This window comes from Lonchura striata, chromosome 5 (assembly GCF_050655825.1).
Source record: "Lonchura striata isolate lonStrDom1 chromosome 5, ASM5065582v1, whole genome shotgun sequence".
Classification (NCBI taxonomy): domain Eukaryota; kingdom Metazoa; phylum Chordata; class Aves; order Passeriformes; family Estrildidae; genus Lonchura; species Lonchura striata.
In genome coordinates this window covers 25,098,393-25,111,924 of record NC_140707.1, presented here as the reverse complement: position 1 = coordinate 25,111,924, position 13,532 = coordinate 25,098,393, and the positions used below count along the sequence as shown (strand labels likewise).

The following is a 13,532-nucleotide window of genomic DNA, read 5'->3' as shown; positions in this document are numbered from 1 at the left end:
TCAGAAATACAAAGGAAAATTCTGTAATGGGCAGCAACATCCAGTTTCATGGAAGGTTCTGCAGGTCTGCTTGGAATTTGGGTGGTGTAATTGCTGTATAAGCTGCACTGTGTCTCAAGTGACATTAAGGGCTCTGCAGAGAGAAAATTGGGCATGACTCTAATTGTGTTATAATCATTTCACGTATTACATGTACCCACCTTACAGACAACAGAACAAGAGACACTCCAAATGGCAAGTTTTTTTCCCTCATGAATTCTCAATAATTTTCTAATAGTCTAATAGTGCTTGTTTGAGTTCAGAGGTTTCTGCCCATCAAAGTACTGTCCTTTACAAAGTCAGTCAGTTGAAGATCTGTTTCCTGCATTGGGAAAAGGGTAACTCTGTTCCTGTGCTCAGTGTAATGAAAAAGTGCCTCTGATGTTGGGGGGAAAAGGTGACCTCTAAATCCGGGTTTCTGTTTCTCTCCATATTGTTTTAGATCACAAATGGATTTTTTACTTGGACACCTGAAGGTCCTCCAGCATTATCTAATATTGATATCCGAATCCCTCAAGGTACAAAATTACATCAGATACGCAGAATAAGATATTTTTCTAACCTTAGTTGGTAAATCCTAATCTTATGTATACATTCCACCCTCACAGGCCAGCTAACAATGATTGTAGGACAGGTGGGCTGTGGTAAGTCATCTCTCTTGCTGGCCATACTTGGTGAGATGCAGAAGATCTCTGGGAACATATCCTGGACCAGGTAGGGGCATTTAATTTAAAATTCTAATTTAATTTAAAAATTCCACTTGACTAGAGTGGTAATGCAGAAAAAGCCCAAAATCTCTCTTGGGATCTTGTGGAGTCAAAGATTTTCTAGATACACAGTCAAGATACAAACCTTGCCCTAAGATCAGAAAGAATCCCCAGCTAGGGTCAAACAAGCTGCTTATTCCATTCATAGGAATGGACAACCACTCTTGGGCATTCTGCACTCCAGCAGCATAACATGAGTGAAACTGTAACTAATTTGGAATTAGAATTAATGAGCTTGAGGTGTTGTGCAGCTACAGAATGGTATTTCACTTTCAGGTCTGAGCTGGTGTCTTTGTATGGACCTCTAAAGAGGTACTGGCTCACTAGGAGCAGTGCCTGGCTCAGATGTGTGCTCCATCCCAGCACCAGGCTAATGCCTGAGAATTTGAAGCTTGTCTTTCAAGTGGCAGTGACCTCAGTGTTGTCCCCAGTGCATCCTGCCTGATCTGACAGGAGTGAGTCAGCCCTGTCCTTCCCTCCTTTCCCAAGGGGACACAGCACCTGGACTCTGATAGCCACTTAGAGATTCCACTCATGCCTGACTTTGGTATTGGCCTTGAAAGGAGGGAAAAAATTGTTCTGAACTCCAGCAGCTTCTTTTGGGGTTTGTTCTCTTGATCCTCAGGCAAGGTGACAGCTGGTAAAATATATTGCAGCTCCTGTTTATGGTTTGCAGCAAATTCCTGCCATCTCTAATACACAGTTTGATCAATGTATGTGAACATTTTTGGCCTGACTTCCTACCTATACAGTCTGCACTTTGCCCTTTGTGCTATGATTATTTGTAGGTAAAGCTCAACGAATTGCAGAAGTACCTAGAGAAACAATTAATTTTATTTCCAATTGGTTGGGAATGAAGAAAAAACAGGCTACCTATAAATCAAATCTACACAATCTACACACTCTGATGGACAGAGGGTCATTGTTATGCAATGGATTCTGCAGCGATTTTGTGGAAGAGTTCTCTGAATTCCTTGAGTGTTTGTCAGGAGATATGATTTATATCCAGCCTTCATGTGTAAGCCAGTCACACTACTACTCAGAATTGCACGTGCTTTTATAGCTATTGTACAAGGAAGGAAGGTTGTCTATAGGTGGGGGAAATGAAATATAAAAAGATGACTGTTTCAGCTAGTGAACACAAATAATGAATACAAGCCAAAGTTCCAGAATGTGGTGATCTGTCCATGAGAATATACTTCCATAAGCAGAAAATCAGACTGTGGTGAAGAACCATACAGAATCCCTATAGCCTTATTAGGTGAACCAATTCCATTTCAGCAAGGCTGTAATTTTTTACAGATGACATAACATGATTAAGAAGTATAATTTGAATGTCTGATGCTAAACTAAAGCAAATGACATGATGTTTCTGATCAGAAACTGTGCTGTGTTTTTAAATAGCACTTGTTTAAAGTATGTTCTTCACAACAGTGGAAAGGTCAGGATGGTTTTCATGTCTTCTATATGTGCCAAAGTATCACAAGGTGCAATTCAGTTGTTATCACATTTGCTGTGCTATCTGTTAGATATGTAGAAAGGGACTTGTGGCTGAAACAATCTGAGCACTGTAAGTGCTGGCTGCACTGGGACAGATTAGGTGTTGTCTCATCTTTCAGGGCTGCTGCCATGTGCACTGGTCTATTCAGAGTGATGGATGCAGCCAGTGTGGGCTGCACACCTGTGTTGTAAAGCTGTCAGATGAAAGCTCCCTTAATTTGATAAGAAAATACTAATGCCTGACCAGGAACATGCAACCTTATCCCAGGTTCAAGGAGAGTAATCTTAACAAGTAATCACCAGGGCTCATAGCCTCAGCTCAGGCAATGAAAAGTGTCACCAGAATCACTTAAGTTCCTTGTTACAGCCCTTTCTTTGGGAATGCTTGGTTTTAGTCATTCATGTTGCAGAATAGACCTGAATTAGTTCATCCAAATTTCCTTCCCCTTCCCTTCCTCCAAGGTCATAGCTATGAAGATGAAGGATGTATCCTGCTGACATGTCACTCAGTGCTCAGGAAATCTGGATGCTATTCCTGGCCCTTCCCTTGGTCTAGTGGATAGCAAGTTATTTCCCTACTCTTTGCCTCCATGCTTTATGGATAAAACAGGATTAACTCTGTGTCATTTTTGTTTGTTTCTTACAAAAATTCTTTCAAACCCCTTATAAGTAATGTAGTTTATTCCTGGGCTAAGAGGGAGATAATCAGAAGTGAACCATGGCTCATTTGTGATATTTTTGTTGTTTTGCAGTTTGTGTCCAGAAGATTCAGCTCAAATTAATTCCTCTTGTTCAAAGCAGCTTGAGAGCATCTCAGTATAACTATTTTATAATATGGCTAGGGATTTAACTAAAATAGAGAAATCATTATTTATGTTCTGTGCAGGTGGTAAATGGTAATGATTTGACCTGTTATTGAGTAAATAATTATAGTATATGCCATGCTAATTTCTTCTGGGCAGTATCTCACTTTTAATAGTCCCAATTCAAGTCTAGTTGGAGTAAATAATACCAGAAAACTGACCTAATGTTGCTCAAACAAATGTGTTGCTCAAACATAATTATGTCATTTGTTTTAAACAGGACATACAGTTTTGCATGTGAATCTTGAGTCCTTATAATGTGAAGGAAAATAGGGATTTAGGGTTGTTAACAGTAGGTTTTTATCTTAGTGTGGAGTTGACTAATTAAAATTTTTAAAAAAATTTTAAAAATTAAATTTAAAAAAATTAAAGTTGTTTTTATGCCTAGAAAGTAATTTTTTAAATATGTGTTTACTGGAGTTTTCAGAAACACCCAAGTATTTAATTTTATTTAAGTGAGAAATCAAAATCTGAAGGCTTGAAAATCTCAGTAGGCTCATCTTTGCATCGTTACACATCTCAAATACCTTGACAAATTAGATGTAGACCTCATTATCAAACATATGTTACTTTGGCATTTCAGCCCTGGTAGGAGATCAAGGCATCCTTAATTGCCAAGAGAATGCAGGAAAAGGGGGAAAGAAGGGATAGGACAAGTGTGGGAAAGTTGGTTGAAAAATTTGAGCTAAAACTCCAAATGGAGAATCATTGTTTTCCTGCTACAGAGCAGAAACAAAGATCAGGGAATTGATATGCAATTGGTTCAGGGTCTTTGTGTTGTGCAGGGAAGGGCTGGAAAAGGTATTTTCTATTTCAGCCTATCACTAGTTCCTGTAAAGAATGTGTTTCTAGTTAACGATATGTAACAGGCTCATGGGTTTTTGGAGACTGGACCACTGAGTTCACATGGTCACTAAAGACCAGTGGAAGTGTGAGTTTACTGTGGAAAAGCTCTGTTCAGTACACAGACCTTTGGTGTAAAGGTACTGGTGGCTGGCTGGTGCTCTCAAATTGTACAGTAATATTATTTAAATATGGCCATTGCTTATTATGCATAAATTTTATGAAAGTGTCTCAAATCAACTTTTTAATCTGCAGGTATAGTTATCTCTCCTGGATATTTATAAGCAAATTGTGTTGGCACAAACTTAATGAGACTGCCTCTTTAAAGCATCACAGACTTTATTCCTCCTTGATTTTGTTTATATCATTTGACACACAGATTTTTCATTCTTTTGAATGGAACGGAATTTAGCATCAGTAATATGTATGCCCAGTCATCCTGTCAAAACAACTCTGAACATCTTTGTGCACGTTCAAAAATAGCAAAACCAAAACCTGTCTACATTTACAAAAGCACATCAACCCAAGGATAGGGCTGACACAGGACACAGCATGTGGCAACTGAAGGTGGGATTTGGGGTTTACAGTAACCCATTATATGCTATAAAGATGCACTTACTGCCATGGAAAATTATCACAAATTATCATTTTGTTTTCCCAGAAAATGAACTTTTTATAATGGAACTGCATTCTTGTCACAGCAGCACTTCTCAGTTCTGCTAGCACCTCCAGGACAGGGTGGAGGTGAATTTAGTTGAGTCAAATTAATGTTTATAAGGTAAAAAAGGGTCACCAAATCTTTTTGCCTGATGAAATCAAGTCAGTTTGTGTAGAAGGAACAGATGCTGCACTGCAGCCCTGTGATAAGTAATGTTTACAGCCTGTGCACTAAGTGGAATTTAGTAGTTTTTCTTTCTAGGGCAGATTGCATGTGCTCACTTAAGTAAACAGTCTTTGCTTTTTATTTTTGATGCAGCTGCACTTCTGACAGTGAGACGGGGGAAGATTTCAGGTATGGTATTATGTGCAATTATTGGTTTTTCTGCTAAATTGATTGCAGTAGAGAAAAACAAAGGTTTCTAAAATCTGTGCTTAAGATATAGAGTCAGAATTCTGAACATCAGTAAAATTTTAACTGCACTATTTAAGGATGCAATTTTTAAATGCACTTATGCAAGTTATGAAAATAAGAGTTGGATTTCTGTTATGAAAGCTTTTCCATTTGGAGATTTTGAAAATTGTATCCTGATATGTCTTTGAAAATCTTTCTCTAAAGATCTGAACCAGATTATGCTACACTTTGAAAAATGGTATTAAGCATTTAAAGGTCTCATTTATTAAAGCAAATTCTCCCCATTACCTTTCTCTTCATTTTTTCACATCCTGTCATAAGTTTGTTTTCTCACCTACCATTCTTCAGGCACACAGAGAAGTGTAGAGACTAAGAGATTAGTCCATCTGTTCACAAAGAAATTATTTTTACCTGATTAACACAGCTCCCAGATTTTGGGAATATCTACCAAATCAGCTAAGAACAAAGCTTTCTGACTTTGGGGCACAAACCTCCAGAGTGGTAAACCTTGTAAAAGTGATGATCCTGTTCCTGCTGGACTCAGTGAGAACTTTCTTGATTAAATCAGCAGTGTCATATGGCCTTCCTTACCTTGACTTAGGCTAAATTCTGTGGCTTTTACTGACCAGAATATTTTCTTGGTTCTGTGATTCTCCAACTATTCCCCTGCCTTTTCTTTAGATTTGCCAGCTTCTTCTCTCCCATTTACTTTATTTCTCAGACTTGTTGCCTGGTTGTCAGACTGAGTCCTGCAAAACTGCTGCTCCCATCCATGTGTAGTGTAAGAGGAACATTTATGTACCTCATGCCTAAGCCTCATGGTAAAGGATGCTTTGAAATCTTACAGTCCTTTCTGTGTTCAGAGAGACTGAAGTTTCCGGGCCAAGTTAAAGGCAAACCATTTGAACCCATTAAAGCACAAGAGAAGTATGATCAGAATCAGTCTCATGTTTGAAACTGGTATGGAAATGGATGGGGAAGAGTGAGATAACATGCACAACAGTATGGCAGGAATATTAAAAAGTAGGAAAGAATATTAGACTGGATGAAACAATTACCTACATTATCATATGTTCTGGGAATCCTAGTTGGTTAAGTGCTGTAAGAATACCTACGGTGGTTTTGTTGCACTAACGTCTTGTAGACCAATTTTGGTATTCTTCCAAATACCCAAGAGTATTTTGGGTCAAAGTCTTTTGAGGTCTTGAGCATTTACTCATAGGTGTTGAAGGCTTTCTACAAGGTTGTTTAGCACTTCTCCAAACTGAAGCTTTAACTATACCCTTTTTAGGTCAATATCATGTAGCACAGAATTTTAGCATAAAAAGATCTTTATTTCTGTTATGCAGTCATTTTGGTGTATTTTTAATTATAGCATAGTGATATTACTTTGTGTTATTATATGCACTGTCTGAAATATTTTTTTTTAAACCCTTGTGTTTGTTTTCTACAGCCCAGAGAAAGAATGTCCTGTTGACATGGAAGTCAGGTACAACATTTTAAAAACTAATGGGAAGCTCCAGAGGTCTCTTCCAACCTCAGCCATTCTGTGACTTGGTGAACATTGTTCAGCAGTCTCTGCATTTAGTGAGTTTAATATTCCCCCTTAGAAGATGAACAGGATGTCTCTGTATGCAGCTACTGCAAGATCTAAAACAAAAACAAACGGGTGACCCTTGAAGTTTAATAATGGCAGAAAGATTTCTTCCTGAATGCTCAGGACTGGCAATACCAGAATGCTCAAATACTTTCCATCAATAACATATTTTTTGCATGTGCAGTTACAATACAGCACAGTACACATTTATCTCGTATCTGAAGAACATTGAATTTGAGTTGACTGATAGTAGAAGTTAATGAATTGTGCAAAATAATCAAGACAAAACTGTAGTCAGCAATCCCAAAACACAAAGGAAAGTCTTTGCAATATATTCTTTCCTCCAACATCATAATCCTAACTCCATTGCATTTTAAGTGTATCTATTTTCTTTTAAAAATTGCCAACATCTGATTTTGTAGGTTTATTAAGGCACTGAGATTCATATATGAATGTCCCTTAACTGTGTTTGATCTTGAAGATCAACTGCACCTCCTGTACTTAACAAAATGAAATGTGAAAGGAGAGATAGATTAATAAATTTAAGCAAACAATCTTCACAACAGAATGACTGAAAGAGTAAGGTTGAAGGGACCACAGGGGGTCATCTGGTCCAACATCCCTGCTCAAGCAGGTATGTCCCAGAGCACATGGCACAGGATTATGTCCAGATGGTTCTTGTATATCTCCACTGAGGACTCCACACCCTCTCTGGACAATCTGTTCCACTGCTCAGTCACCTACACTGTAAAGAAGTGAATGTTGTTTCTTTTGACAGTGTTGTTTCTGAAGAATTAATCTGATTCATAATTAGCAAACAGGCTTGATTCTATATTAGACAAAGTTCATAATTTCCAGGCAGCTCAGGGAAGGTTTTCCCTATTTATTGCAAGGCTGAATTTTTCTGTCTGCACCTCTATGATAATTAAGAGGCTATGGTTAGTCTGTTGTGTTATCAGAGGGGAAAAAAAAACACTGCACTGCTGAAAATACATGGTTATTTATGCAGTCTGGGGACAGGAAGCAATCACATCTACCCACAGAATAATCCCTCAAAAGCCTTTTTCTCCTAAACCACTGGTTTGCATTCAGTCCTAAAACTGTGAAACCTTATGGATGTTCAAGGTACTCTTTCAGAGCAAGTCTTGCATACTCCATTGCAGAATGTTCTGTTCTCTGTATTTTCAGCCATGTGTTTCTCACAGTTTCATTAACAATTGTTTGTCTCTATGGTAGGCAGCACTGTGGACATGCAGTAGATTTCATCTTATGTAAAAAAGAAGCTTGCAAGCACTTGCAGGCTTTTGGTTCATGTCAAAATATGATCAGTCCTAATATGCCATCCTAGTGTCAGTTTGCAGTTAGGATTAATTTAGAGGAATCTACTAAATCCTCAGTTCATGATCAGCTTTGGCAAGCTCATTGCCTGTTGCCAAGTTCCTTGCAGTAATGAATTCTCCCTGATGTCCTAAAAGCAGAATTTAATCCAAATGTGAGTGATAGTCCCAGACATTGTGCTGGTTCTCAGCATGGAGTACATCACACTGGCAGGACCCATATCTTCACTCAGCCAGAGAGCACTTTCTGCAAAAGTTGTAAAGATTTTTCCTCACAACTTTGCTGATATTTTTCAAAAAGTAAATTAGCAGTAACTTTTTGATCGCATTGAGAATTAAGAGCTGCAAAGTCACAGTTTCAAGCAATGAAAAGGAGGGGAAGGGAATACATCTTCATCCTGGAATGCTCAGAGCAATTTTTTTTCTCAATTATTAGGATGAAAATGTCATACAAATTGAAAAAGTGCTGCTTTCTTGAGGCAGACCTGAATGCTCTTAGAATTAGATTTTGGGACTGCCTAGGGGTTATTTTCTGTCTTTTTTTTTTTGTTTTTCCCCTTTTGTTTATCTCTGTTTCACTTTCCAGTTAAAGAAAATGCATAAAGCATAATGAAATTCTAGTGAACCATCATAAATTTCAACTTGGAAGCATGTTAGCAGAATAGTGGAATTGTGTGTTCTTTCAGGTCATCAACAAAAATTAGATCCTATCTTGGTTTCTAAACAAGCTTGGTAAAAGCCTGAAAAAAATGAGCAGGGCAAGTGCCCTTAACTTATAAAGAGAAATAAAATGTACTTTGTCAAGTCATGGTTTGAATTTCTTTCAGGTCTAACTAGAAATAGGCTGCTATATCTGTCTAGCAGACAAAGGCCATGTTTGAGTGAGATGTGCTATATTTTTATTGGTTTAGCTGATAGAGCTAGGAAGAAAACAGATATGCTTTTAGGCATATGATCCTTCTTTTGGTCCTTTTCTGTACAAAAGTTGATATGCCAGTGAGTTTTCCAGAAGTATCAGTTGCTCTGATAAAAGATGTTGCTTTTCTCCCAGCACTGCCTTACTGGGATCCTTAATACATCACAGACAACAAAAGCATAAATTATCTAGCAGGCAGGCGCTTTCCTTTTATAATAATAATGATAATAATAATAATTATATGTGCATGGTGAGTAAGACCCTGTTGACTGTATCTGGCAAATCATCCCTTCTGATGATACATTATGAGGGCCTTTTCACTGGGGGAAACTTAGCAAATATTTTTTTGTCTGTGTTCTCTTTTCTTGCCTTTATTGGCATAGAAATGACTCATTTACTTTTTAACTCTAGTCCTCTTCTAAGAATGGGGGAAACAATGGCTGAGAGAACTGCCTTTGTGCATGTGTGGAGTTGTTTGGATCTTTTTCAAACACTTTATCTTTCTAGAATGTCCCTCCTGAAATGTGCTGCCTAACTAGTAATCTGCTACATATTTAATTTTTTATTAATCTATCCAAACAGAGCTGGGATTCAGTCTTTGGTAATTTTCCTCCTGCCATCCACTCTGCTCCAACTTTATTGAGCTGGACTCTCCAAATCCCACCTCACAGTAGGAGAAGAGGGAACAAAGTGAAATTCAGTTGGGTAAACAATTCCAGTATTCTGTTGGAAATTTATCATCTTATGTATTTCCTTGATGGAAAAGCTACTGAGTGTCCTAAAGAAAGAAAGGAAAGCACTTTTGAAGACTAATTGCTAGCTTCTTCATTTACAAGAAAATGGTTTCCAAAAGCAGCAATTGCACTGGTAAGCTGGGAAGTCTTCTGTTTGTTTTTTTTCCCAGGAAAAGAGGTGCAGTGGCTTATGCATCCCAGAAGCCTTGGCTGCTCAATGCCACAGTGGAAGAGAATATCACGTTTGAAAGCTCTTTTAACAAACAGAGGTAACAGGTTCCAGCACTGTTGTGTTTTACTCCCATGTTTTTTTTCCATAAATACTGGGGTCGTGTGGGTGACACATGGGGCCCCATCTGTAGGAACAAACCCATTGCACCTGCCTGAATGTGACAGTCTCCCCCTTTGGCCACGTTTTTCCTGAGTGACACAAGGGACAGGCTTTGTCTCACTTGAACTCAGGTGTACAAATATTTCCATTTCCAAGGACCATGTTTGTTTAATATGCAGTGTTCTCTCACCTGACTGACTAGTTTGCCTCTCCTGGAAGGACATCACCTGTTTGGTAGTGGAAATATTGTTTGTAAAGAATTAGCAGGCTGCCTTTTTATTCAGTATAAATGCCCACCAGACATTGTAAAATATATAGAAATCAGTTGCTGATATTCCATTCCCCCACCCTTAAAAGAAGTTGTTGATTATGTATTTGCATCCTACACTCATTCTTTTTTCTGTCATCCTTGGATATTGAAACAAGAAACAAAGGCTCTATCACCCTTGGATATTGAAACAAAAACACCTGCTAAAAATAGCAATATACCTTGGAAGAAGTTATGTTTGTTTTTCCTAGGTTTAACTACTTAACATTTTTATTTGGGAAGCTAACATAAGAGCCTTTTTCTTAGCTGAAATATTACTTACTTACCTGTGATTAAAAGAGATCCCATTAGAACAATTAGTGGCTTACAAATATGTTTTCCACTATGTGATTTTTTCCAGCTGGTTAATTTTTGTTCCCCTGCAGGTAGGAAATGTGCTTCTCCAGCAGTATCTGTGTGGATTTTGTTGCCTTTTTTGTTTCCACAGGTACAAAGCAGTAATTGATGCTTGTTCCCTCCAGCCTGATATTGACATTCTGCCTCATGGAGACCAAACCCAGATTGGAGAGAGGGTCAGTAAACAGCTGCAGGCTTCTATTTTTGGTTTAAATATATAGAGGGGGGTTTATTCTTTTGTTGGTTCTTAAAATCTTACAGGTTATTTGGCAACAAAGGTAATCTTTTAGTTAAGTGTATGTTTGGGTCATTAGTCTGAAAGCTTATTGCTCAGTGAACATGGAAACACTGTCATTTATGTGAGGTGCAATGACTTAAATGTGCTGCTATCAGAATGTTTGGCTATTCTGCAGCTGCTATTGCACATATCCTGATTTAACAGAATTTTTTTGGTTTCTTTAGAAGTAACAGAAAAATAATAATACATAGGGTTTTTTTTTAGAGTCCTTTCATTTATTGAAGGGCAGGTGTTTAATCAATGGCTTTATCACATCAGGGAAGATTAGGGAGTGATGAGAAAGGAACCAGAAGCCAGAAATTTGTAAACAATTTATTCTCGCATATACTGGCACTGGCACAAACAGAAGAACCCCAAAAATGCCCCCTGAAACACCACAAGGATACATTACAGGCCCACACATCAGAAAAATTTCTCATATTTATCTGCCCAGAAAAGTCTTCTACGGATAATCCAATGAAAATAAGGAATATGAATATTCAGTTGATGTTTTCTTTAACTGTATGATTGTTTCCCTCCTGCTTATCTCCAGGGTATTAATCTGTCTGGAGGGCAGCGCCAGCGGATCAGTGTGGCACGAGCACTTTACCAGCAGACAAATGTTGTGTTTCTGGTGAGTAGAAACCTTCTGTTTATGCTCCATTCAGAAGGAGGAGTTGCTTTTTATTTAGAGTATTTCATGGGTCCCATGCTGAACATTGTGTTTCTCTGAGCCGAGCCAAATGTGCACTGTGTGTTTTAAATCTCTTATCAGCTTGCCTGCAGGTAGGAAGCATTTTGTAAATGCTGCAGACAGGTAGGTGTTGCACATTGAAATGCTGATGCTTGTCCTCTCAGTATGTTGAAAATTCAATTTGACCCTTGCTTCTATCTTTAGGTCTTGGAAATGTAATAGTTTCAATTGTATTCATGAAATTCCTGAGCTGTCTCAGGCCTAAAATTAACGTTGCATTATGTCTGGGGTGTTTCCTTTCTGCAGCAAAATAAGCTGCTTTTGCACCCTGAACTGCCTGTTGTATATCCTGTCCCAACTTCAGCTATTGAAAGAGAGTGACAACAGGTTCTAATACTTTCACAGGTGGGAAAACAGATGCATCCTACACACTCACTTGTAGTGAGCTGGCTGGCTTTTCAATTTAGGACTTCCTTCTTGAGCTCGGTTTTCTGTAAGGTTTGAATCCAGCTGTTATGACAGTGAGACAGAAATCACATAGGATTAGAAAAGCTGTGTACATTAGGCATCCCTAAAAGAAAGGGAGGGTATTTAGACCTTTCCCTGTAATTAGGCTGATCAGTTTGTGCTTGCTTCATGTGTAGGGCTTTTCCAGGCAAAGATCAGAGTGCAGGAGAGCAGGGAGCAGTTGGGTCAGGTACTGCAAATCAGCAGATCCACTAGTGGCCTGTAACTTGGTTTTGCCCTTTTTGTCCTTCTGTGAAGGACACTCGATAACCTCCCAATAGCAGCAGGCTCTCTTATGGTTTGACAGTGGAAAAACACCTACAAATACACTTTACTTCCAGTCTTAATATTTAGAAAATAACCAGGAATCCTAAATGTTAATATTGGCAAAACCTCAGTTTTTTTAAGGCTGGTTATGTAAAAAAATACCTGTGAAACTTCACTCTGACAAGTACAAATGTCATATGGCTGATGTTTAGGTCTGTGCCAGGTCAGAAGAGTTGACAACATCCTTGCTCAGCAAGCACAGTGCACACACAGTTTTGAGAGAAAATTCTGGATCATTAAGTTACTGTGTTTCAAAAACACTTCCTAGGTGCTTTATGTTGTGATGCTCTGGTTTATCAGAATCTAAGTGGTCATATTTATGTTACTGCTAATTTCAGGTATTTTTGATTTCTAATGAAGCCTGGATTTAGTGTAATATTATAGTATTAATTAGTAACACTAAGTAAATCCTCTAGCCAGTATTATTATTGCAAGCAGAAGTATCAAATCAAATCACAAGATTTGTGATTCCATATAAATAGGATTAAGTAAATAGGTTTCCCAAAAGATGGTACAGATTAATTTATGCCTAAATGAATTGCATATAATTGATTGATACAGTAAGATAATGTAGGTCTCACATCAAACATGTGAGCTGAGTCAGCAAAATTATCAGTATTGCGTCTTTTGTGATTTTTTTTTTTTTTTTGTGATTCATTGTTAATAGAGTATTGTTTTATGGAAAAAACCAACCAAACAAAAAACCAAAACAAACAAAAAAAAACTGAAGGCAGTGATGTTCAAGGGAAATATGCTCATTGTCCCTATGTCTGGAGCAGTAATGCAATATCTGCCACAGACCCACACTGGGACATTTTCTGAAGCCTGACAGAAACCATGCTTGCCAGCTGTGTGGGCCATGAACACATCTGGAGAGAGGAGGAGGTCCCAGAAAACTCCACAGAATTGTAGAATTGACACAGATGGCTTTACTCAGTCCTCTCTGCAAAACACAGTTCAGGGTTTGGTGTTCTGTAAATTAAGGAAACCGTACCTCACAATTTTGATCTGGTGGCTCTTTTGTGTGTTTGTGTTGATCTACCTGGCTTTACTGGTATTCAAAC

General features: G+C 38.2%; 1 protein-coding gene across 3 annotated transcripts in view; it reads left to right on the top strand.

Moving 5' to 3' along the window:
- ABCC8 (ATP binding cassette subfamily C member 8) overlaps positions 1 to 13,532 on the top strand; it is a 73,688-nt gene that overhangs the window by 37,201 nt on the left and 22,955 nt on the right. For all 3 annotated transcript variants that reach the window (XM_021525621.3, XM_021525620.3, XM_085580139.1), the window contains exons 15-21: positions 482 to 557; positions 648 to 753; positions 4,989 to 5,024; positions 6,538 to 6,573; positions 9,839 to 9,937; positions 10,755 to 10,839; positions 11,494 to 11,574. In XM_021525621.3, the coding sequence (XP_021381296.1) occupies positions 482 to 557; positions 648 to 753; positions 4,989 to 5,024; positions 6,538 to 6,573; positions 9,839 to 9,937; positions 10,755 to 10,839; positions 11,494 to 11,574 (519 nt within the window). The remainder of the gene's footprint in view (positions 1 to 481; positions 558 to 647; positions 754 to 4,988; positions 5,025 to 6,537; positions 6,574 to 9,838; positions 9,938 to 10,754; positions 10,840 to 11,493; positions 11,575 to 13,532) is intronic.